The 25694-nt window shown below is 52.2% G+C and overlaps 2 protein-coding genes and 2 pseudogenes across 9 annotated transcripts in view; 2 read left to right on the top strand and 2 right to left on the bottom strand.

Annotated features, from left to right (window-relative positions):
* SLC5A11 (solute carrier family 5 member 11) overlaps positions 1 to 6551 on the top strand; it is a 32124-nt gene extending 25573 nt beyond the window's left edge. For 3 of the 5 annotated variants that reach the window (XM_019750194.2, XM_074322885.1, XM_074322884.1), the window contains 5 exons: positions 185 to 353; positions 731 to 946; positions 1546 to 1714; positions 2550 to 4722; positions 5058 to 6551. In XM_019750194.2, the coding sequence (XP_019605753.2) occupies positions 185 to 353; positions 731 to 946; positions 1546 to 1714; positions 2550 to 2755 (760 nt within the window). In that variant the 3' untranslated portion in view covers positions 2756 to 4722; positions 5058 to 6551. The remainder of the gene's footprint in view (positions 1 to 184; positions 354 to 730; positions 947 to 1545; positions 1715 to 2549; positions 4723 to 5057) is intronic. The other 2 variants (XM_019750195.2, XM_074322883.1) reach the window with 2 other exon arrangements.
* Positions 6552 to 6706: 155 nt separating this feature from the next.
* Positions 6707 to 9348, bottom strand: LOC141569500 (thyroid receptor-interacting protein 11 pseudogene; annotated as a pseudogene).
* Positions 9333 to 11063, bottom strand: LOC109457328 (thyroid receptor-interacting protein 11; annotated as a pseudogene).
* Positions 11064 to 11198: 135 nt separating this feature from the next.
* ARHGAP17 (Rho GTPase activating protein 17) overlaps positions 11199 to 25694 on the top strand; it is a 63451-nt gene continuing 48955 nt past the window's right edge. For 2 of the 4 annotated variants that reach the window (XM_074322878.1, XM_074322879.1), the window contains exon 1: positions 11199 to 11580. In XM_074322878.1, coding sequence (XP_074178979.1) covers positions 11528 to 11580 — 53 coding nt within the window. In that variant the 5' untranslated portion in view covers positions 11199 to 11527. The remainder of the gene's footprint in view (positions 11581 to 25694) is intronic. The other 2 variants (XM_074322882.1, XM_074322880.1) reach the window with 2 other exon arrangements.

Below are 25694 nucleotides of genomic sequence, written 5' to 3'. Positions count from 1 at the left end.
GGGCCCGGCTGCCGCGGCAGCGCCTGGGGCGGGAACGAGAGCCTGCTGTGCCCGGTCGTGGGGACCTTTCCGGGGAGACGGACATTCTGAGACGCTCCCAACAGTCAGGTGGCCTCTGTCAGTGACGCTCGGACACAGCACGTTCAGGGCCGCGGTGACGCTGGCTGTGTCCCCGTGGCCCCAGGGTGTTCGTGCTGCTGCTGGTGCTGGGCTCCATCCTCTGGATCCCCGTGATCCAGGCCAGCCAGGGCGGCCAGCTCTTCATCTACATCCAGTCCATCAGCTCGTACCTGCAGCCGCCGGTGGCCGTGGTCTTCATCCTGGGATGCTTCTGGAAGCGGGCCAACGAAAAGGTAGCTGTGAAGGACCCCGTGCTGCCATGGGGAGGGGCGGAGGGAACTGCGGGGGCTGGGGCGTCGGGGGAGAGGATGCGTTCTGTGGGGGGCGAGGCGGGGTGGTACCTCACCTTTGGGAACAAGCAAAGGGGGTCTTATTTGGAGGGACTTTGCCATAAAACGGGGAACGTGGAGGGACAGGGAACAGGACATTGTATGTAACTGACTAATTACAGGTAAAACACATCAGTAGCTACAGCCCTTTTCGAACCACTGACCCCGGCGAGGACCGTCCCACACAGACAAGCTCTCGGGACGGCTCGCTGGGGTTTCTGGAGCCCGAGCCGCCCCCGCCAGCCCAGATGTCACTGAGGTGTCCTTGCTCTGACTTGCAGGGCGCCTTCTGGGGTCTGATCTGGGGCCTTCTCCTAGGCTTGATCCGGCTGCTCCTGGACTTCGTTTACCCACAGCCACGCTGTGACCAGCGAGACGAGCGCCCGTCCGTGGTTAAGGACGTGCACTACCTCTACTTCTCCATGGTTCTGTCTGCCGTCACCCTGCTCGTCATGTCCGCCGTGAGCTGGGCCACACAGCCGCCCTCCCAGGAGATGGTACGTGGAGGTTCATGCTGGATCCACAGATCCCTTCTGTCACCGTAAGTGGCAGAAAAGCCAAGAGGATGGAGTGTTGGCAAAGCTCGAGGCCCAGGGCTGGGCTTCAGGGACAGCGGGGTTTCAGGACCCCGAGGAGCCCATCAGGACCAGCTCTCACGCTGCTGCGCTCAGGCGCCACTGGGGCCGGCGTCTCGGGCTTTGTCCTCTTATTCTCACTGAGCAGAAGCGTGAGCATGTGTGTCCCAGCTAAGTCCCCGGTCCCCGTGGATGGGGTCAGCTCAACACAACACGCTCACCCATCAACCAATTTGGTTGCTGTGGCCAGAGAAGCAGATGAGCTGAGTGGCCGACCGTGGGGTCCCCCAGTGCCGCAGGGCTAGGGTCACGCTCTGGGGACTGGAACGAGGGAGGGTTAGGCTCCAGCTTGAGAATTAGGGGGGAGAGGCCCACTGATCCTGAGGGGTGTGGGGGCGGAATCTTATAGGACTGAGACGATAAGACTGGCCACAGACTCGGACGTGCAGGCTGGACTGAGCCTTGGCCAGAGGCTGGAGAAAGGGGTGACCGCCGCCTCACGTGCCGTCTCTGCCCTGCAGGTCAGCCGCCTGACCTGGTTCACTCGTCATGACGCCGTGATCCAGAAGGCACAGGGGCCACCAGCCAGTACCCTGCCTCCTGTGCTGTCTCAATGTGGGACAGCGGAGGCCAGTGGCTCCGGCATCCAGCTGGACATTGTTCCCGAAGACAAGCCCAAGATGCACAGCGGTGAGTACAGGGGCATCTCTAGAAGCATTATGTGTTTAAGAGTAAATCCGCCATCACTACAGCCAGGAGAGGGCAGACTTGGATTTGGGTGTCCCCTGACCTCCAGGGTCTGGCCCCCCCCCCCCCCCCGCAAGTGGGTTCTTCAGCAGCAGTAACGGCACACAGTTGTGGGGTGCATGCGGAAACACGGCTTGTTTCAACCCCACGGAGCCTGGAGCAGCTGCATTCTCTGAGTTACTGGTTTCAAACCGGCGGCCACAGACGTATTTCGGTCTAGCCTACCTACAGTTTTACCAAAATGCGAGGGAAGATTTTTAAATTGGGAGAGTTCACATAAAATCCCAGATGTCCATCTTCTCTGGGAAAATGGGAAGATCTGGCAACACTGGGCCCACACGTCTGCTTGGCAAACGTCGGGAGCGCCCCTCTGTTAGCCAAGGTCCCCACCAGCCTCTGTTGTCTCCATGACCCTAGGGCTGTGGTGGTCACTTACCATATGTGGCCTTTTCCCCCCAAATAACTGTGGCTACGCACACACATCAACCTGAAGTGGGAACTCAAGGACCGAGTCAGAAAGCCATGTGTTTCCAGAAAAATGACAGAGAGGACATTGCTTGGTGGAGGTGAGGGACATGTGGGCTGCACAGGCAGTGGGGACCTGAAAAGAGTGACACGTCTGAAATGACCCGTCTTCCAGAATTAAGGTGTTAATGAACAGCTTCCAGAAAAGGAACCTAAGGTGTTTATCGCAGTGCACGGAACACACCAGGCTATGGCCTCCTCTCTTCCCTGCACACACGGCCCATCCTCATACCTCTGCTTGGGTTCTTTTCAGGGGATGTGACCCAAAAGAAGTCCAGGGCACTGAGGGCCTTCCTGTGGCTCTGTGGAATGGGGGGCCAGGGCCAGGCGCAGCCCCCGAGCACAGCAGGGCCCAGCATTGCCTCCTTGGAGGAAAAGCCCTGGGTGAAGACCCTCCTGGACGTCAGCCTCGTCGCCTGTGTCAGCTGCGGTGTCTTCCTCTGGGGCTACTTTGCTTAGTGCGCGGTCAGCTCGGGGGTCCACGCTCTCGGGGGCTCACTGCGCCCCAGTTTTTTAATGAAGGGAAAAAAAAATAAAGTTTTGTTTGTTTACCACAAGGCTTCAAGGGTGTTTATGGGCCATTTTTAATGTGACATTTACTCTTTTCTTCTTGAAAGGGAGTGGAGCTTAGAAGCTCTAAGTGGAGAGACGCGTGAAAGCTTCCTTGTCTCAGAAGGCTGGCTATTCACTCTTTCCATCCAGAGTCAACGGATAAGTAAGCAGAGACCCCAAGACCTTCCAGCCTGACCGTGGCCACGTGGCCTCTCCCAAACTCCCAGCACGACGTCCACATCCATGATGGGAATTTCAAGAGCCCTGGTGGCCAGGCCCCTGTGCAGTTTCGATTCTGATGGCTCTGCCTTCGCAGGCTGAGGTCGCCTCGTACCCACACTTCCCATGTGTTCCTCTGGGCACAGCATGGTGGCTGGCATGCAGGGGCCCCATACGTATGGTTGATAAGTAGCCAATCTATGGGTTTTGGCCTCTGGTCTTCCCTCTGCCTAACCATCCCCCTTCCTCTTCTGGCTGACTTGTCTCTGCTTAAAATCACTTCCTCCAGGAAGCCCTCCCGGGTCACCCCACTTCCACTGTGACATGTGCCTTCAAAGCAGGCATTTTGCTTTACTGTTGATTGCTTAGCTGTCGCCCATCAGAAGCTCCTGAGGGCAGATGTGTCCCCCACGCCACACTGACGCCAAGCACAGTGCCTGGCACATGAATGACTGGATGACCTTCACACAAATGTCATCTGGCTCCTTAGCTCATATACACAAGCCCCTGCTCCCAGGTGGCGCCTCTGACCAAGGAACACACACTGTTCCTGCACCGAGTGAGTTCCCTGGGGTCAAGCTTGTGAGGTGACCGCCATCTGGCCTTAGGCAGCGTGGAACTTCAAAGCCCCATGACCAGCACTCACCTTGGGGACCGTCCTGACTCCGCCGCCCTGACAATGTATCCGCCTGTCTGTCATGTCCACTGGAATCTAGGCCAGCTGCCCGCGGGTCTCCTGCTTCCGGTCCATGTTCTGCATACAGAGAAGACTGTCACCCCCTCGTCCCACAATAGCCCCTCCGGCCCTTGACAGCTCCCACACATGGGGTGATGGGGTGTAAGGCCTGTCATGGTTCCCCCCCACACCCGCTCCCCTCACCTCGCCAGCCCACTGCCTGCCTCCCACGTGACTTTGTGTGCCTGTGACCACCGCTCAGCCCTGTCACCTCCCGCCCAGAGTGCCCACGTCCTCCCTCTCCTCCTGGGGGCTGGTTTGGTTTGTGAGCCTCCTGGGCTGAGGCCGTGCTTGGGGTTCAGGGTGGTTCCCAGGGTCTAGGCCCGTGTATGGAAGAGGAAGCCCTCAGTATTTACCTGGAGGACGCACAGCGATTATTTGCAAGACCTGGCTTCAATTCTAAGGGTCTTTGTGTGAAAACAAAAATGCTAAGTTTCTACCATGAAATGGTGTGCAAATGTCTTTTGGGTCATTCGGCTATAACTATTGCTATGCATAAAAACCTAATTCATATACAGGTAGAGAGGGTGGAAATGGAACCCTGCTCAATTTGCTTTTGGACTTCCAAAAACAATTTCTGGTTCAGAATCCCCCACATGTGAGGACATTTTGATGTGTGTGATGGACAGATCCTAAGATGACCCTCAGTGACCCCCACTTCCTGGCGTTCGCGTGGTGGGGGAGCAGCCACCCCGGGAAGCCCCCATGCCCAGGAGTAGCAGGTCCTGCAACCGCAAGGTCAGGAGTCCTGATGGCAACCGAGGGGGCTCAGGAGTACCTCCTTCCCCAGGTGAGCCTCCAGATGGGACCCCAGCCCCACGGACACCTTCACTGCAGCCCCGTGAGACCCACGCAGACGACCAGACTCCCACATGTAAATGTGTTGCTTTAAGCCGCTAAGTGTGTGGACATTTGTCACGTAAGTGACACTGCGTTTGGTTTGTGAACACCTGTGTGGATGTGAAGGTGGAGGTGGGTGGGGAAGAGTCTGGGAAGGTGGAAGTTTGCCTGGGGAGCTCTGCCGTGTGCAATGCCAGGGGAAGGGGACAGAAGTGTGGTGACCCCCCACCCCCAGCAAGGTCCATGGAGTCTCTGTGGCACCTTGGAGATGCTTCTACCGAGATGCCATTTCAGCTTTAATGCAAGACCAGTCCTCACGCCCCACGCGGGGCCTCACCTGTCAACACGGCCGGTAGCCTCAATTTGGGCTTGACCTTGATGCACGCTGAGTCATGTAGGTTTCATTTTCTTTAGGTTGGAGCCGTCGAGGGAGGTTGCTGTAACAATGGGCGGCACGTGAAGACTGACGTGCATCAAGATAAGGAGGCATGTCTTGTTGTGATTCAGGATTGGGGCCGGAACACACGCCACATTCCAGAAGGTGTTATGTGTTCTACACAGATAATCGCCTGAGATGTTAAGAGAGGAATGTGTGAAAAACTAACCCAGTGGAAAACTGTGTAGTGGTGGAAACTAACCTTGTTCAGAGAAGCCTGCATATATGGTAAAAATACTATACCTTAGAGAATATATCCATTTAAGGAGCGGTCAGAAGAAGCCACGGAGGAGGCTGAGAAAGAAGGATCTACTGGTAGAAAGGGAACCTGGCATCCCTAAAAGAAAGAGGGTAGAGAGAATTTTAAAGAACAAAGACGTGGATGATACTGATGAGACACTACGGAGAGTTTAAATAAATAAAGGGCTACAGAGTGTGCGTTAGAAATTTCCTGGGATAGTCCTGAGACAAGGTTTTGTGGAGCTTTCAAAAAGAAGTCAATGAGAAGTGAGAGGTGACAAGTACAAACTCTTTCAGAAGCTTGGCTGGGAAAGGTAGCGAGAGAAGGCGGCACCTGGAGGAGCACAAAGGAGAGGATTGTGTGCTGGGAGAGGGCGGACGTGCTCACGTGCTTAGGGGAAGACACAGGCTGGAGAGACAGCAGGGTGGACAATTAGTGCCGAGGCCTTTGAAGACGTCTGAATGGATGGTTTCCACGGTACAATGGAGCAATTAGCCTTGAACTGCAAAGCTGGATCCCCTTTCCTCTAAAACAAAAGGGAAAGACTAGAGATGGAGAAAAATGGGTGGATGGTTGAATATAGGAAGGAGGTGTGGGAAACAGAGTTCTTGACTGCTGGCCTCTGATATCTTCAGGAAAGCAGAAGACACGGTCATGCTTGAGGAAAGCCATGAAAATCATCTATTTCTCTTAGGGAAATGGACAAGGGAGTTGACCAGGGGCATTTGATAGGATTTGGGGTAGAAACAGCTTCAATGCTGATCAGTAGGAGTGAAATAAATGAGTGTACATCCACACAACAGACTGCTGCTTTTTAAAAGAACAAGATGGAATTCATTCACATTTGGAAAGATGTCCAAGGTATAGTGATTTTTTTTTTTAAAAGTAAGTCATTGAATAATATACTCCCATCAATACAAGTGTACATAGATTTCTAAAAGGCCTGAGAGAATACAGGTTCCCAACGGACTGGTTTCCTAGGCAATGGAAAGCGGAGTGGGACTTCACCAGGAAAACGGAACTTTCCTTTTTTCTGGTTTATGCATCGTGTACGTTTGTGCTGTTCACCTTTTTTTCTTTTACAAGGAGTGTGCACTCATGTATTTTATATAATTTTTGAACCTTAACACAAGTTCATGTTTTAATGACCCAAGGTATACATAAGTACCTGTTCCTGGTTTAAAAAAAAACCCCAAAAAACAGAAAATAAAAGAGAGGACCACAAACGATATTTGACGTCTCCTTTGACCACAGCCTCCAACCCCGCCAGTACCCACTCTCACAAGATGTAACCACTGTTCTAAGTTTGGTGAATAACTTTGCAGTCCCTAAAAGTCACGTTTAAGTACGAAGAATATTTTTATTAAACAAAGTAAAGCCTTTGCTTTATCCAAACGTCTCTGTAACAACACCAGTGTTTCTTCTAGACTGCTTCTCCACCCATGCAGCTAGTACCAACTCCAGGTTAGCTCGTGTGCAAGCATGCTGCTTTTCTTGTTCCTGGCAGACAGAATGCAGTTTCATCTTTCTCCTTGGTGACAATGTTCAATTATTCCTGCAGTGACTCCACCTGAAAAACAGCTTGATGACTTGCATTTCCTATTGAATTAGAGGGTGAACGTAGCTTTTCCTCCAATACTGTGACTTTCATTCGTAGCTTAGCCTCTCTATCATATGTAGCCAAAGCTTCGTGGACACACAATCTTCTCATTCTAAAGCATCGTTATGCCATCTCCCCAGCTCCTGGTTTAAGCGTGATTCTGTCATGTAAATGTTGGACCTCATTCTGTACGGCAGTTTTCCATTTGTTTCTGTTTCAGTGCCAACGTGGTTTCATCTCTCTCCTGTTGAAATATAACTGTCTTTTCCTGCATTGATGTAGCTCCATTTAAAAGCTGATTTGATTTCCCGGTCTTGCCCTGTTCCTTTTTTTTTTTTTTAATAGTTGCTCAAAAGCAAGAGCCTTCTTTTTCATGGCAATATAGTCAAATTCTTTCTCTTTCCTCATCACGGAAAGTCCCATATTTGTTGCTTGTAATGCTTGGTTTTATGTTTCTTTTCTGTAAATGTTTCTACTGTTTTTTCATTTTCCTGTTTTAGTTCACAAATACCCATTTCAAAATTTAATATTCTCTCCTTTGGGTTTGTTACTGCCTGCCTCAAAAGTCCACTTTCGCTCACTTCATTAGTGAAATTTTCACTTAAAGTAATTCATCTCTTTTGGCTTTAAGAGTTCTTTATCCTTATTTTGTAAAACACCTTGTTTCTTCTTTAGCTGCTTGATTTCTGAATCAGTTTGTTCAAACATTGTTTTCTTTCTAGTTCTGAGGTGGCAGCAATTGCATCAGACAATCTCTGATTATCTTTCTGGAGGGTTCTAATTGTATCTTTTCCCTGCATTGATTTTCTCAGTTTTTCTACCTCTTCTTGGAGCATTTTACAAGACTCACGCGGTTCATCAGATTTAATTGCCTTCAAGAGAGTGTGCGGATTCTGACTGGGAAGGGGTGTGGTGAAATAAGGTCAGGTTTACCTAAAAGAATATCCTTGGCACTGCAAAGCTGCCGTACGCTGAGCTGAATGTGTGCTAACTCCTCCAAATTTTTTAGTGTGATTTCATTGACTTTATCATTTTGGATCATGTCGATATAGTTCATCTGTAGTTTGGAATTATTACCACTGTCGATTAAAACCTGGCCTGAAGGTGTGGGCGTTCTTTCTGATGCTGGGTTGACTTACACTGCGTATTTTGTACTCTGGTTATTGCCTGCTGTTTGCACTCTTCCATTATCTTAACTTGCTATTGGATTTATTTCATTCCTGTAGAAGCTCCTCAAACTGATTCATATTAATACCTGTAACCTCATTACCAGCACTGGATGTTGGCAAAATTGTCAGTAAAGTCTGACATTTCTGCCCTAATGCATCTATTTCTATGTGTTTCTCGGAGGTTGTGTGATAAATTCTGAGTGGTTTCTGACCACTACTTTCAAATCTAGTGGAGAGTTCTTTATGTTCACCTTGCAGCCCTACGAGGTCTGCTTCTTTGGCAACAATTATACCCATCATTTTGTGATACTCTCTTTCAGACGGCTCTTTTCCCATCTTTTAAAACAGCTAATACTAGTTCTCTTTTCAAAGCATATGCTTGCAGTTGCTGCTGGATGTAGGAAGCTGAGGACCTCGCATCTCCAAACCTTTTTGCTGGATAATCTGAGTTAGTTTACCAACCTCATCTTTGGATAACTGATCTGTCTGTTCAGCTAAAGAAATGCTCTTTTCAGTTAGAAGTTAATCTCTTCTTTTATTCCTTTCACTATTCTTTCAGTTTCAGCTTTAGATAAATCACGCTTTTCACTTTCACTTTCTATATTAAAATTCTGAACTTTTGTTACCTGAAACCCATCAGAATGTTCTGCTTGAGTGTGCTGGTTTTCTTCAGGCGATTGCATTTTGATTTGTTCTCTTGTGCTTTGCAAAGTCTTAATTTCCTCATCTTTCACCGAAAAGAGCTGAGTGTGTTTCATGTTCATTTGCTTGTACTGGTATTGGTATTGAAGGTCAGTTCCTGTTTCTGCTCTTGTAAAGATTGAAGTGTGGCAGCTTGCTCTGGTTTTGAACTCCAGACACCTTTTGATGTTTTATTTCCTCTTTCAGACTACCTCTTATGACATTCAGTTGCGATACCTTAGATTCTAGTACTGAAATAATGACTCGAGTATCTAGCATTTTAGGGTCAACCATAGGTACAGTCTGACTCTGTGGCTCCCACACTCATCCCTATTCTTTTTTGAGATGACTTTTCTTCTTTCATGGATGCAAGACTTGTCTTTTTCCTCTGTGGTTTGCTGTAAAATTTCATTTTTCCTTAAGGCTTGAATATATTTATCCTGGAGCCTTGAACTTCCTTTATGTTTTTCAGTGAAAATTTCTTTCTCTTTTATTAGTTGTGTCCATTGCTTCTGCTCTTCTAAACTAGATGACATTTCCTTAGTTTCTTTATGGTCAGCATCCGTCTGCTAAACATTCTTTTTTTCTTTTTTTTACTTCACACTTTATATGTTTATTTGTATTTTTAAAAACTATGATGGGTCCCTCCTCTATGCCAGACATGGTCCCTGCTCGCAGGGGTTCCCGAGCTAATGAGGGCTTCAGCCACAGGGAGAAAATTTCTAACAGGCTTTGCTGAAGGGACATTGGATGCCGTGGAGCCCAGAAAAGGCTTCCTCCCCTTGGGAAGTTCTTCCTCTTCTTAACAAATTTTCTTTTTCCAAAACTTGAACTCATTCTTTAAGTTTCAGATTGTCATCAATGAGATTGTGATCCTGGTTTAAGCTGCTCAGTCCCGTTATTTCATTTTCAGTATCAGAGCTTTTTGCAGTCTGGACTCTGGAAGAACTCTTTCCTCTTGTGACATGTCACTTTGCTTCCCGACATAAGGCTTCAATTCACATCCTTCAATTTTTTTTCTTTCTTTTCCTCATTTATTGGGTCCTGTTCTCTCCTTAAAACATCTCTCTCACTTTCTGCAGAAGATAACTTTTTTAATTTATGAACTTTAGTCTATCCTCAAGCTTTTCAATCTTCTTGGCACACTCTTTTTCAGCTTGTAGAACTTGAACAGTTTTTTGCATATCATTCATGTTAGAGGCATCAGTTAACTCTGATTTCTTGAGCCACCCTGCTCAAGGTGAAGAACAGATTTCCTAGTTCTTCAATCCTTTCTTCATACTCACTTATTTTTTCTTGATGCCTATTTCTGGCAGTTTCTGGCAGTTATTTCTGCCAGTTTCTGGTTGATGAACATTCTGCAACATTGCCAGCTCAAGTTGATGGTCATCAGTTTTCTTATTTGGATTCTGTTGAAGTTCCTTGACAGTGTTTTGCAGCCTGTGGATTTCATTGTGATCAAAGCCGTTTGCTCCTGGCCGTGCAAGTCTGAGCAACACGCTTCCAATAACTAACTTCAGCCTCGAGTCCCACTGAAGGTCACGCAGGGGTCGACGGCGCAGCGCCAGCTCCAGAATTTACCGAGTGGCCGCCTGCAGCTTCAGCAACTAACCCTGTCGCGCAGTCTTTTCCTCTAAGAAGTCTGATTTCTGCTCTTTCCGATGCAGCAGACGCTGCTGCTTTACTGGAAGCTCTGGTGTCGCTCCTGCTTCTGTCCTACATCCCTAAGCGCAGTTTGCAGGCTCTCGTTCTCTGATCCTAAGGTCGCCCGAATGGCTCCAACCTCCTTCCTCTGGGAGTCAGGTGACTCTTCCCCCTTTTGGGATCCCTCATCAGCACATCTTTTGTGACGTTGGAGCTGGGGTCCGTGACGGAAGCCACACTGCCGCCCACGTGCCCCAGGGGACGGCCTACGCCCGAGCCAAGGCCACCAGAGCAGGAGGACATCGCCGCGGGACACGGGACTGACCTGGCCCGCCCGCCACAAGTGTCCAGCGCCGGCGGACAGTCCCGCCCACTGTCCCGGAAGTGCTGCCCGCCCGCGGCGGAGAACCAATCACAGCGGCGCGTTGCTAGGCAACGGCGGCGCGGGGGCGGGGCGCCTGGGAGCGCGGCCGACCCCGGCCCCTGTCCCGGGACGCGGCCCGCGTGCCTCCGCGGTCCCCGGTGCCTCGGTGACTGTGCGGCGCCGCGTCGCGCCCCGGCCGCCTCGACGCCGCCGCCATGACGGCCGCTCCCCAGGCGCCCCCTCCACACACCGTCCCCTGCGCGCGGGCCAGAGCGAGCGCGACTTTCCTGTCACAGTGCAGGTTGTCCCGCGGCTGGTGATGCCCACGTCACCACCCCCTCCTATGTTTTTTTTTTTTTTTAGAAACTGAGGTAAATCCCCACGGTGACGCCGTGGGCGCGCTAGGAGCGGGGTTTGCGCCTGCGCGTCAGCGACCCCCGGCGACGGCGACGCGCTCCTCCGGGTCAGCGCGCGCCGCCTCCGTCCGCCGGTCGGGGTCCCGGGCGCGGGGACGGGGTCGCCCATCGCCGGCGCGCGTTCGCGGCCCGGCCGGGTCCCACGCGCGGGGACGGACGGGAAGCGGCCCGGGCGGCGACGCCTCTGCCTCCGGACCCGGCCGGCGGGCGGCGCCGCTGGAAGTGACGCGCGAGGGCGGGCCCGGCCGCCAGCGCCGCCCCGGGAGGCGAGGTGGGAGCCGCAGGCCGTCCGCGCCCCGCTCCCGCCGCCCGAGCGCGGGCCCCGCCGCCGCCATGAAGAAGCAGTTCAACCGCATGAAGCAGCTGGCCAACCAGACCGTGGGCAGGCGAGTGCGGGCGCGGGGCGGGCGCGGGGCGGGCGCGGGGCTGCGCGCCACCCGGTCCCGCCCGAGCGAGGCCCCGCGGCCGCCGCCTCCAGGGCCCGGGCGGCCTCGGGGGGGACCTGGCGACCGACGCCGGCCCCACAGCGCCCTCGGGGGGCCGACGGGGCCGCGGCGCCCACGCCGGGCCGAGCCGGAGCCGGAGGCCGCGCGCGGCGGCCGTGCCCACGTCGGGGCCGGGCGGGCAGGCGGCGGGGACGCGGTGCCCACTTGTGACAACGGGCAGCGGCGTCTTTCTCGCGCCGGTGCGGACGCTGCTGCTCGGCCTGTGGGCCGCGGCCGTCGCCAGGCCGGCGAGGCTGTGGGCTTTTGCCTTTGGTCGAGTGTTTGGCAGAAAGTCAGCGTCCCGGACACGAGTGCGCGTCCCGCCTGTGTTGCGGTTTGCGGTTGTGGCTGCGTTGGGTCGCGCGCGGGGTGCAGGTGGGCAGCGCCGTGGTGAAGCGCGTAGACGCCGTGGGGAGCGACCCCCCCAGGGCGGCAGCACCACCTGCGCCACCCGGGCTTCCTACACTTGGTTCTGAAACGACAGACCGGCCCAGCCTCCCGCGGGGGGCACGTCCCCGGGTGGGTGTCATGTGCCGGGTTATCCGCGGGGAGGGTCTCGCCGTCTTCCGCGGGGTCCGGGTACCGTGGGGGTTCACTGTGGGCTCTGTGAATGTTTCACACTTCTCGCTCCCTTTCACCCCAAAATAAAGCAAGAGGGGGCAGCTGGGTTTGGCCAAAGCACGCGGGGCACTTCTTTCTTTCGGGTGTGTGAAAATACTTTTACTTCCTCTTGGGTGTGCTAAATTTGCTCTTCAGGGTTTCGTTTCCCCCAACTTTTTGCTTCCTTTCGTTGTTTCATTTTTTTTTGGTACCGCACCCTGACCTCTGCAGGGGCATTTTTCCTCTTTCCAGACACTGCCCACTATTTTCCCAGAGCTGGGGGCCGCCAGCTTCCCTGCTGTTTGTAGGAAACGGAGCGAAGGCTGAGAGGAAGGGAGAGCGGTGATGAGAGCTAACGTTCCCATCAGGAATCTGTGAGCACCTGAGAAGGAATCCTGGTGCGTGTCCTACCCCTCCGATGTTCCCCGTAACACGCTCCGTGGAAACCTCACTCAGTGGGTGCCGAGGTCCGTGCATCAGACTGCCATCCTGGCCTGTTTGTACACTGTGCCAGGCGAGGGCTGTTGGCTCCCAGCAAAGCCTTGAGGCTTTTAAAACTGAAAGCCATCCCGGGGCTCTGGGCCCCTGCTTCCTCTGTGTGGCAGCTTCTGTCTCACGCTTAGGAATTCCAGCCATACTTGCCGACTTTCAGTTTCCAGAGGAGGCCGTGCTCTCACCAGCTCGCGCCCCCGGAATGCCCCATAAACCTGTTTCACCACACCTGCCCTCCAGCCGCCCCCTGCTTATCTTCAGGTTTCCCCGGGAAGGCGTCTGCCTCGGAAAGGCCTTCCCCCTGCTCCCACCCAGACGGGCTGACCCTCCTGGGTGCTTTCCTAATGCCACACAGCACCGGTTTTGCTAGAATGTAATTGCCTCTGGATTTGTCGGTGTTGCCCAGTAGACAACCCGCCTGCAGGGCCTTGCCGGTTATTTCGCCTGATTCCAGGGTCTGCGTGCTTCCTGTCACATCACACGGTCGCTACTCCGTAGATATTGTTCATCGAGCTCTTACTAGATCACCCTGGTGGGGTGCGCCCAAGTATGGGAAGAGGAAAACTGGATGGAGTCAGTGGTGATTCATCCCCGCCCCGTAATTCTGGCCCTGACCTTTGACGGTCTAACATCTTTATTGCCAGATGCCGGTGGGAGCGGCAGCTATTAGAGAGCTGTAAGGGTGTGGCCATTATGTGCCCAAAGTCAAAACTGTTTTTACCTGGGACCTGTTGCTTTACTGCTGTTGATTTCCTAGATATATTTGTAGTTTTTTCCAATGGAGTAATTAATGAAGGACGAGGGAGGGGAAATGAAGGCTGGAGACAGCCTAGAATTATTACTGCTGGAAGCAGGAGGTGGGTGGGCATGAGAGTCAGGATTCTGGGTGAAGCTGGGTCAGGATGAAGACTAGAAAGCAAAGGATTCCCCCCCCCGCCCCGTGAGTGAAGTTACATGTGTGCCTAGCGTGTCCTTGGTGTGTGTGATCAATTCATAGAGTCTGCGATGGTGTTTGGCAATGAACTGTTCCCTTCCCAGAGTGAGGACCTTGTGAGTAACCCCGCGGCGAGGTTCCCTGGGGCGGGCCTGTGGGAGAGTTAGTAATTGCTGGGAGGAGTGAGTGCCCATGATGCAACTGGTTTACAGTGGGTGGGAGTCTGTTTCAGAAGGTGGTTTGTGTGTCAGAGGGGCAAGGCTTCTGCGGTGGTCTCATGCCCTGACCGTCGCTGAGAAGAGAATTGGGATGGTTCCTTTCATCCGCCTGCCTCTTGTGCATCTATCCATTCAACAGACAGCAGATAAGCGCAAACTGTGTGCTGTGTGCAAGGTATCAGGGACCCACAGTGAACAGGACACAGCCCCTGCCCTGGAGGAGCTCAGCAGATCTGCGGGGCAAGAGGCCAGCAGGACAGTCGTGTGCGAGAGCTGAGTGTGCAGCAGGGTGCTCGATGCCCGGAGTGGGGCCGGCTCCTCCTGCATGGCGGGAGGTGACAAAAAACAGGAGGAAATCTGAGCAGAGCCTTTCCTTTTTCCATCTGCCAGCACTTCTTTGAAATTTCTTGTGTTGATTAGGTCTCTTTTGGTTGTGAGAAAAGCCAGTTCGAATTGCCCTAAGCAAAGGTGGGATTTCATTAGCTGGTATGTAACCCAAGAGCCCACGAGGAGTATGGCTGCAGCCTGGCCTGGGCTGGGTGCCACTCTTCAGACAGGCCCTGTGCACAAGGAGACCCCAGTCTTCCCTCGTCCTCATTCAAGTCCCAGAGGAACAGAGAGCACCGGCCTCCCAGTCACTGCGGCCAGAGTCCCAGGCCTGGCTGAATGTTTCTGACTGGGTCACACGCCTTTCCCTGGAAATGGCCATGGAGTCAGCCCCACCCAGACCACAGACGGAGTGGTCCCTCTGGCTCCCCGAAGGAATCTGGAGTGCTGCTACCAGCAGAGGTCGCGTCTTCAGAGTCCCACTAAAAAGAAAGATGTTTGGTTTCTTTTTTTTTTTTTTAAGATTTATTTTTAATGGGGAAGGGGAACAGGACTTTATTGGGGAACAGTGTGTACTTCCAGGACTTTTTCCAAGTCAAGTTGTTGTCCTTTCAATCTTAGTTGCAGGGGGTGGAGCCCACCATCCCTTGCAGGACTCGAGGAATTGAACTGGCAGCCTTGTGGTTGAGAGCCCACTGGCTCATGAAGGAATCGAACCGGCAGCCTTTGGCGTTAGGACCACGGAGCTCCAACCGCCTGAGCCACCGGGCCGCCCTGTTTGGTTTCTTGAGAACACTTGATGGAGATAATCCAGTGGACCTGATGATTTGGGGGGCTGATGTCCTGAGTCGAGGAAGGTGATTTGGGGGGCTGATGTCCTGAGTCGAAGAAGGGGTGGGCATACCAGGATGAGGGGCCTGAGGACTGCCTGTGTGGTCGTGAAGTCAAATTGCCAAGGAGAAAAGGAATCTACTAGGAGGGTTTACGGACCGAGGCGAGCCTCTGGAAGGGAGTGTCTCGGTGGGTGTTGGTCCCAGCCACGGATGAAGTGCTCCCTGCAGGTCTGGAATGCTTTGCCAGATAAGTTGCTTTAGATAAGCCGGGGTCACAAATTCAAATGCCTAGAGGGGCCAGGCTAGGAAAATCAGTGAGTGACTTAGGCCAGGTGAGGGCTGCGGGGTGGGGGATCTGCGGGGACCTGAACGGTACTTGTCTCACCACGGGCATATGGGAATATGGGCCTAGTGTGACCAACCTGTGAAGTTTTGAGAAAAGCCTGGAATCTGGATTTTAATGAGAACTAGATGGCATTCAATGCGAATTCAAGCACCACCATGACACTTGGTGGGGCGAAGCGGAAGATTTGGCCTGTGGGCCGTGGCCGTTGCTTGTCTAGAAGGGCCTGGAGGTTAATGATCCCTGTTACTGTTTTTCCTGTACCTTCCCTTGGTATTCCTGCCTTCTCTGTTCTTTGAATCTGCTGCAGGACTGTCCTGTCCTGTCCAGAAATCTTTACAAGATCTGATAGCAACGATCACCGATGTTTCCATAGGGGTTTGGTTCCCTGAGTGCTGTTCCACACCGCCTGGCTGGGTCCTGCCTACCGGCCTTTCTCACTTCTGTTTTATAAAGAAGGAGGGACACTTTGTGATACTCACACAGCTAAGTGGCCGAGGCAGGACTAGGTCCAGGGCGTCCGACACCGGACACTGGGTGGCCTTGCCCAGGATTAACGTTTACTCAGCGTCTCTCTGGTGCTTCTTGAGCTGCGGGGCTCCGTGTTTGGCGTAAATTATCTCCTTGTTTTCTCACAGCAACTCTACGAGGTGATTTTATTTTTTCCTGATTTACTGACAGGAAGCCAGAACTCAAAGAGGCTGGTAAGTGGCAGCACTGTGAGTTCAGACCCAGGTTCCTGACTTGAAGCAGCTGTAAATCCGTACTCAACCTGGGCAGCTCTTCTGTGAGAGATCCCTTGTTTTAGTTACAAGTGACGCTTCCAGGAAATCCTGGAGGCTGAGTTGGCTGTTGCTTCGGTCCAGTGGCTCTTATCACGGATGGTTTTGCCCCCTATGTCGGAGATGTTTTTGATTGTCATGACTTGGTTGGTGGAGGTGCCACTGGTACCTAGTGGGTAGAGGCCAGGGCTGTTGCTAACATCCTTCGTGCAGAGGACGGTCCCCCAGCACAGAGTGATCGGTCCCCAATGCCAAGAGTGCTGAGCTTGGGAAACTGTCCAGTGCTGCCGGTTCTGGATGTGTGAGTTCTCAAAGGCAAAGGTTCACACTGCTTGCTTCATGTAGATGTATCCTGTTGGGCTTGTTCAGTATGTATGTATGTTTTACAATCATGGGCCCATATTTAAAAATCCAGAGTTTTCACACAAAAACCGGGATTTCCAGCATCTTCCAAAATCTTGGAAGGCCTGACAATGTCTGGTGTTCCCCAGGAGCTGAGCAGCCGCTGGCCCATCTGTCTGGGGCACGCCGTCAGCTCGCCCAGGGTCTGCTTGGCTTGTTTTGATCTGGCCACCCCTTGCTGCCCCTCCCCGATGACAGAGATTGAATGCGCTCCAGGAGTGGAGGACCCAGCACCTCCTGAGATAGCCCGTTCCCTAGCTCTCCAGCTGGGCATCCGTGGGCATCCTCGGGGCAGCATAAACCAGCCTGGTCTCTTGCATGGGGCAGCCCTTCCCATTTCTGGGTATAGTGCTCCCCTCTGAATTTTCTTTCCCTGCTGTGAATTCTCTGGAGTTGAGAATTGCTACGTTTGTAGGAAATTCTACATTTCCTACAGGTTTGCCAGACCGCCCTCTTACAGGACAGTGCTGTCATTTAGTCTACAGCGCAGCACATATCGTCGCAGGACGTGATGGAAGGCCCGTTTCAGCACCACCTAAGTGGCGTAAGATATTGCCTTTAAAAAATTTGCTACCTATTTTTTCCCACTGTTCCTTTATTTGTATTTCCTTACATGGATTTTCTGTTTGTGTCATTTTTTTATTTCATTGCCATGGAATGAATGCTGTTGTCAGTTTCATTGTTCAATTACCGGTTCAGTTCAACAAATGTCTCCTGAGAAGCTGCGCAGAGGTAGAGGCTGGGTTAGAGCTGTAACCAGTTCCCAGGGACTCGGGTGGGGAGGCAGACGCACAGACAGCCCATTGTACCCATTTTAGCAGACCTCAGGTGTCAGTGCTGAAGTGTGCGCGCCGTGTCTTCACTCAGCCACATATTTTAATAGCGACAAGTCAGTGTTCTTGTTCTCAGGTGCGTCACTTAATGAGTGCGATGATGGAATATTGAGAGCCCGTCGGTGCAGGTTTGGGACAAGCTTCAGAAGGTGGAGCTGATTCTGTGGAAAATCCAAACCTGTGATTTATGTAAGAAACTGCTTTTGAACAGGTAGAACCTACTTGTACCAAATGATATGAGAACGGTATTCAGTTCATGTCCCATGCCAGGGTGAAGGCTTGTTTCCTGGTCTTGATATTTCATGCTAATTACAGCTAATTGGTTTTTGCATAGGCCACTTCCTTCTGATGTAACCTAAGGGGTTTCCTCCAGGCTCCCCTTTCCCACAGTGCTCTTTAGGTGTCTCCTTATCAGAGATACCTTTTGGTCTAGCAGTGAACTTGATCTGGTCTTTAAAGTTTCATCAGCACTTCGGTAGCTTCTCGGGGTTCTTCGCCACCGGGCAGCCAAATCTATGCCTCCTGAAGACTAAAGCCTAAGCCCCAGGCTGAGTAAGCAGGGGTGCAGATGAATACAAACATTGAAACGAGTAAATGTCCAGAGCTGCACAGACTTCTCAGCGGCTCCCAGCTAGCTACCTGTCACCTGCCAGTGTGAACATTCATAAACCTACAGCTTGGGTTTCACGTGGTCATTGGATCCTTTCAGAGGCACGGGCTAGAGTGGCCACTTGAACCCACGCCCAGCTGTACCTTGGGGAAATACACCAAAGCATTTCTACTTGGCTACCATGGTGAGTGCTAGGACAGAGGGAGCCAGGCCTGGGCGTGGGGGCTCTGAGCCGTGCTTGGGGCCCAGGGCAGGCTCTGTCATGTGACACGGGCAGTCTTGATAACAGGCGGGTGGAGATACAGGCGATAGAGAGTTCTGAGAGTAGAAAAATACGCAGGGAAAAGCTAGCACCCTGAAAATTGCAGCCTTTAATTTAATACCTTTTGTCACTAAACTGGAAAAAGACACTGTATCTGATTCTTGACAGCAGAAAAACTCTACCCGGCCCTTATTTTCAAATTCCTCAGGCAGCAAATGCTGTGTGTAGATACACATGTTGTCAAGTTCAGTGACTGGGATTTAAATTCCCAAGTCCCCCGGCTGCGTTTCCATCCAAGAGAAGCTTTAAAACCAGCACGTTCAGTTTTCTTTGCTCGTGTAAACTGATGGCCGTCTTTCCCACGCAGACAGCGTTGTCGTCCACTGGAAATCCGAGGCGTCATGCCCCACACACAGCGTAGCTCGGTTCCCGTGACACTCGTTCCTCTCCTCCTCCAGCCTTCTGGGTACTCGCCCTGAGTTGCGTTCTTGGACGTGCCAGGTGAATAATCAGTGCTCCCGTCCAGTCCCGAGAAGGCAGGACTCACATACATGACCATGACCGTGAACCTCACCTTTTGGAAACGAGCAGCATTGACTGGTTTTGCTGTCAGCTGTGGAAAACAATCATTAGAAAAGCTTCTGTGTCAGTTTTGGGGGAATCTCGGTTTGAGGGCCACTGTGGTAGAATTCAGGGGGCCCTTCTGTGCAGAAGGTTGAGAACATTAAGCTGGTGCTTTAGGAAGACAACTCTGGGCAGGCGGAGTTATGGTGGAGGAAGGGAAGGAGGAGGAGGTGAGAGCCTGGTTAGGAGCCGTTGCTGGTTAGGGGACCGGAGACCGGCTGCCCCCGGGGCTAAGACGGGCATTGCAGGTTGAGCTGAACAACATTTAACACCTTCGCGTTTGGGCCGAGGAACAGAGACAGGGAAGAAGTGAGGAGATTGGGGTTATGGTTCCATCTTATTTACTGAAATAGGTCACGATAATTCTTCCCTCTTCTATTGTTTGATACTGCTGCTCTCTTTTTTAAAAACAATTCTTATACCTGCCTTTTTGTTGGGCTTTCTCTCCCACTGATGTATGGCTCTGCGTGTGTGCGCGCGCGCACGTGCCAGGACCACACTGTTTTAAGAACTGTTAATCTGTAATGTGTTTTAAATCTGGTGGAACTGGTCTCCTTCAGCTTTTCTTCAGTTATTCTTTCCTGTTTTTGTATAAAAATGAATTTTGGTATCACTTCCTTCCTAGTTCCTAGAAAAATTCATTTGGGAATTTGATTAGCTTGGCGCTCGTTCATTCACATAGTACTTATTGAGTGCGTGCCCTGGGCTTCGTCCGAGGATAGAAAAATAAAACCCAGGAGCTATGGGCTAATAAATGTCTGAGCTAAACCATGGGGAGAAGTGATATCTTCGTAGTGTGAACATGGCACATCTTACATACACAGAGCTTTTGTGTATTTTGTTGTTGAGAATAGCACCTAATTAGTTGGTAAACGTGGGTGATAATCATGTTTGTATGTATATTCACTTTATAACTTATTTAGCTACAAATCATTTTGTCACTTCTTTGACTCTCTATGTATAGAATATTATCTGTGTCATGTTTCTATTCCTTCTTTCCTATCATTTACGTCAGTGATTGTTTTTCATCCCTTATTTAATCGGTGAGGCTCTCCAACATAACATGCAGCAGTCTGATTGTTTATAGCAACGCTGTATAAAGGGTATGCGATTGCACCCCTATTGGGCATTCCAGAAACACGGTAAGGAATGTCTGACCCACTAAAATGCAGATGTCCCAATCTGAGTGGTTCCCAGTGGAAATCTGCAAGCGTTTTTCCTCACTGTTTTGAGGCACGCACCTTTCAGTATGTCTGATATTTGAGTTTTTATGCTGTGTCTTAGTTGTAAGGTTGGCAGGTGATCTTAAAGGAAGAGTGCTGAATTAGTGAGGCCCCAGCTACGTCGAGAAAACGATGGCAGTGCGCTCCATGCGGAAGGCGTTGGCGGAGCAAGGTGAGAAGTGGTGCGAGGAATGGACTCCTCTGCAGTGTGAGCCGCAGAGCGCGCCTCGGGCGGAGCAGCCTAGATTTACATGGAGGTTCTAGCAGCCCCTCCCAGAAAACAGCCCCCCTCCACACACATTTCACGGGCTTCACAGACATCCGCTAGCCCATGCACTGAAGGAAACCCACCTGTGGTTGGCCGCGCAGGAAGGTACTAGTGAGCGGGGAGCTGCTTGGGTGCGGTGCCCGTGCTGCGCACTGACCTCTAGAGAAGCGTTACAGCTGCGCAGGTGTGCACCCGCACGTCCGCGCCCCGCATGTCTGCTTGTGTGCGTCGTGCTGGCCGTCTGATGAGAGCTTCTCCCAAAAGCAGGAATCTACTTCTCTCCAGGATGCGATTTGGCGCTCACGTGTCAGATATGTTCCCTTGGTGATCAGCTTTCTGACAGCTAATGAATTCCGTGTGTGTGGACATGGGCTTCCGCGAGCTGACGCAGCCTCAGGGCGGGGGTGTGAGGTGAGCGGTGTGCGGGACCCGCCGGCCGTGCCGTGCCCCAGCTCACTCTGACCTTGGCCGCCGCCGCCTCCCTGCCGTGTTCCCACCCTCGTGGAACAGGGCTCTTGGTACCGCACGGAGCAGCCTGGCAGGGTGAAGAAGCTGGCACAGGAGGCATCACGAGACAGTGAGGAAACAGGGTAGTGTCTGCCAAATAGGTAGATTGCAGCTCACCGCCAGGTGCCAACATAAATTCCAAATGGATTACGAGTTGCATGTAAAAAAACAAACACAGAAAAACCCCACAAAAACGTAAAATAAACAGAAGGAAATATGGAAAGTACTTCCTGCCCTGGCATCAAAGCTGGAAGACGAACAATGCAGGGTAACCTGTAGGTCAAGTCCACATTAGAAGCCAACTTGTCTGTCTTATAATGAAAACTATGACGAATGGTGAACGGGGAGAAGTGGGGCAGCCCCAGCAGAGGACTGACTCCGTAATGCACGTAGCAGGCTCTCTTGTCACTCAGTTTGATGAGCAGATACCAGGAGCAGAGAGTTCACAGAGGAAAGACAGGCGATTCATGAATCCATGCGACCCTTCAGAATGACGAGTAATCGAAGCAGCACCAAGCTTTGGGCCCCGCTGCCCAATAACCGCATTGGCAGAGTTCGGGAGGAGGATACGTCACTGTCTTGGGAGACGCGTGCGAGGCTCCGTCCTCTGCTGCAAACCGGCATTCTTTTCCAGAAAGAAATCTGCCGCTGTGTGTTAGGAGCCACTTGTAAAACCGGAGCCCTAATTCTCTGTCCGCCATCTGCCTGCGACCGCTGATCCTTCAGACTCCTCTGCCCTGAAGTTTCTGCCGCCCTTGAAGCCCCTTCCTCCTCCGACCTGTCAGTCAGCAGCCTCCGGGTGACGTCACCGAGGACTCTGCCCAGCTCTGAAGGTCTTTCACGGGTTCTGCCCAGTAACAGCCTGACTCTGTGGCTTTGGCTTCGTCACTCCTGTACCTGTGACGCAGGGCGTGGCCTGCAGAGCCCATCACTTGGCAGGTTAGGGCTGCCCGACTTGTGCGGCCTCCGAGCTCAGCTGGCTTTTCACGGCTGCCTGCAGTCCCTGGCTGGTCTCCGGTCCCATTTTCCTAAGTGCTTCTGCCAGACTCTTACTTTCCTCAAACCTCCTCCACCCCACTCCAGACACACCCACTCTCCTCAGATGACCTGTCTCCTGGTTTCCCGAGAAAACTGGACACCGTCGCATTTCCCTGACGCTCCAGTGTGCCCACCTGCGTCCCTTCTGTCTCAGTCCCCACCCGTGCCGGGCTTTCCCCTGCGCCCGGAATGGCCAGCCTTCCCCCGTCCACTGGATCTGCGCAGCGGCTCGTTTGTCCACGTTTTCTTCAGCTTGCTGGTTGTGGCGTGGCTCCCGTGGCGTGGCTTGCGTCTTGGTCCAGTAGCCATTCTCGCACTTCCTGCGCTCTCTGCCGCAGCTGGCATTTTCGCCAGTCACTGGTCCTCACTTCTCTGACACCACACTCCTGCTTCTTCCCACCCTCCCAGGGATTCCTTTCCTGTTCCAGAAGAGCTGGGTCTCCATCCATCATGTTCCCAGGGCTTTGGTCCTTAGCCTCAACCATCTCTGTGGGGTCCACGTTCTGCGTGAGCTCCCTGCATGACAGACAGATCCGTGTCTGTCGCTTCTGCTTACCGCGCGCTCCAATTTCCCACCCAGAGCCACACAGCCAAAAACACACCGGGCGTCTGCACCCGACGGTCAGTCAGCAGCCCCTTGCCTTCAGCCTTTCCGGAGCTGACCTCACTGCCCCCCTCCGACCGTCCCGGATCTTCTCCCTGGGTGAAGAGCCTTGGGGTCTGGCTCCTCCCCGGCTGGAACCTCGGTGATGGTCCTCGGCTCTCCTCTCTTCCATCTGCACCACATCACTAAGGCCTGCTCGTAGCCCCGACCCCCTCTGCTCACCCACTTTCTCCTGTGGCTCCCACACTGTTGCCAGAAGACCCTCCCAAAATAGTGTAATGATGATGGCTCGCAGCTAGATGCTTGCTGTGTGCCAGCCGTGCACTGACTCGTTACTCCCCAGAGAAATCGGTTCAGTACCACCCTCTTTTACTGAAGAGAAGACAGAGATTCAGTCACTTGTCTGAGGTTGCGGAGCTGGGAAGTCTGTCTCTTCACTACTTATGTCAGAACAACAAACTGACTGTACTGTGGGCTTTCTAGGAATTAGAACTTGGCATATATTATCTCTTTTCCTTGCAGTTTTATAAGTTGGAAACTCTGAATGCCTCCTTTTTTACAGGTAAGGAAATAGAGGCACAGAGATGTTAAGTAACCTGCTCGTGGTCACACAGCTTTTAGATGGGGACCTGAGCTCTCACGCTCAGCCACCTCACCCACATACAAGGAGTGAGTCTGAACTGGAGATTTTACGGGCGTTTTCTGTGCTGGTGGCAAAGGAGACGTGTTTGCACGAGACGTTCTGTGCTGATGACAAACGGCCGGCCGGTGCCCTGGTGGACTGGCCCCCACACCTGAGGAAGTGCTCGATCTGCCCAGTAATGCTGCAGAAATGCCTAGGCCTGCTTAAAACGCTCACTTCTGACCACTCCCCTTCCTGCTGTTGTGTTCATTGATTTTATAATTTGGAATTTGCGACAAATTCACATTAAGGTGTCGTAGCAGCACAGGTTGCTTGGTAAGGTCCTGAAATTTTTCATGGGAGGAAGATTGTCTGCTGACAGAACTGCAGGCCTCATGGGAGACATTCTAGAATCGTTCAAGGGGGTTCACTGGACACACGTGCTTCTCTCTCCCTCCCCCCCTCGGCCACCCTGCCCATTAAAATCCACTGAAATGTTAGAAGACACATGTTTTACAATTCTGGGAAATTACAAGCTATGGTGCTGAAAGCCATTCAGAAAAGGAGTGCCCTGAAGGAGCAGCTGTGGGTGACGGCAGCGAGCGCAGTTTCCTGGTGCTCGTTCACCATCCAAGGCAGGAGACGATGCACGAAAAATCCGAGGGAAGCCTTTTCCGTCCATTTAACAAAATAAAAGAGCAGGTGACTAACAACAGATAAGAGTTTTTGGAAATTAAAAAATATAATAGTGTCAGCAGTTCATGAAAAGCCTCGGGGAACTAAGAGAAAGTCTTCCGAAAGGAAGTAAGGCAAGTTTTTGTTCTTTCATTGTCCAGAACATAGGACTCCCCCAAGTTTACATCGTCAGGAATCGCGCAAATAAAACGCAGACGAGTTACGTTCTCGGTCACTGCGGAGTCAGAGGCGCGCCCTCCCCTTCCTTCTCGTCTTCCGGCCCCCGTTCGTCTTCACGCGGAAAGACTAAAGGTTCTTTCCGTTAACTAAGTGCACCTTAACTGGGGGCAACTTTGCAGCCCTCCCCACAGGTCCCCCAATGTGCAAAATCTCCAGATGTTTTTGGTTGTCACCACTGGGGTGACCAGAATGTCCGTGCATAGTAGTGCCACGTCTGAGAATAGTTAACTCTAAATCGCACAGCAGACTGGCAGCCCAGGCGTTTCCTCTGCGCCCCAAGACCTCAGAGACATAGAAGGTAAAATCTAAAGCTGGAAATTGGCCACTTCAGGGCCAACTAGCCTAGCAGTTTACTAGACAGTAGGTAACATCTGCCATTTCACATGCCTCCTCTGCCTGCACAGTGACCCTTAAGGTGACACCCAGGACGACGTTTAACCTGGAGCAAAAGATGTCCCGTCAGAATGGCCCGTGCTTCCGTCAGCCCATCCGGCTGTCTCTCCCAGGAGTTTGCTGCAGCCCTGGGTCCTCCTCTGTGCAGGGCTGCCCACAGCCATGACGAACCAGCGCTGGCATGGGGAGTAAAGCTGGTGGCCATGGTTCCCTAGGCGGCGTCCCCACCCAGACAGGCTCAGTGCAGGTGTCACCAGCTGATGTTTCTCCCCTCCTCTTCCGCGCCAGTGTCAGAGTGGTGACATCTTCAGGAGGGGGAATCCTTTTCTCCTCTGTCTCGCCAAAAATGTCTTTATTTTGCCTTCATCTCTGAGGAGTGTTTTTCTTTCCTGTAGCATTTCAGCACTTTGAAGATGCCGTTGCATGCCATCTGGTTGTAGCGTTTCTGGTGACAAGTCAGCTGTCACTGTTCCTGGGGCTGCTGTATGTAAGACACCTTCCCTAAAACACCTTCCCCTCTCTGCTTCCAAGATTTGCTTTTTATATTCGGTTTTCAGCAGTCGGCCCTTGATCTTTTTAGGGCTGTGTTTCTTTGTGTTTATTCTCCTTGGCGTTTTCTGAGCTTGGATCAGGGGGTTGGTTATTGTTCATTGATTTTGGAAACTTCTCAGCCATTTTTTCCTCAATATTTCTTCTTCTGCCCAACTTCTCTCTCTTTTCCCTCTGGCAGTCTAATGACATGCATGATAGATAGACTGTTTGATAATGCCCCACAGATCTTGACTACTTTGTTCCAGTTTTCTCCTCTTTGTATATTAGGTTGGATGATTTGTTGCAGTTTCCCAGAGGCTGAAACCCCTCATCTACTCACGCATTCTGGCTACATTTTTTACTAGATCCTTGAGCATACTTATCATAGTTGTTTTAAAATCCCTGCTTGGCAGTTCCAATCTTGGCTGTCTTTGGAGCTAGGTCTGCTGACTGGATTCTGTCTCGAACAGGCACCCCAGTTTCTGTTTTACCCTGTGCTAAGTTCTGGTTGAACGCCAGCTGCGTGGGCACTGAGGACACGCCTCTTCCCTGCCAGGCTGCGAGTGTGCGGCCTCAGGCCGACCAGTCTGGGCGTGGTTGTTGCTCCTGGTCCCTTCAGCTCGCTGCAGACTTCGGTTTATTTGGGGGCGGGAT

This window comes from Rhinolophus sinicus, linkage group LG18 (assembly GCF_036562045.2).
Source record: "Rhinolophus sinicus isolate RSC01 linkage group LG18, ASM3656204v1, whole genome shotgun sequence".
Lineage (NCBI taxonomy): Eukaryota > Metazoa > Chordata > Mammalia > Chiroptera > Rhinolophidae > Rhinolophus > Rhinolophus sinicus.
The sequence above is the reverse complement of the archived record's forward strand: the minus strand, read 5'-3'. Positions and strand labels throughout refer to the sequence as shown.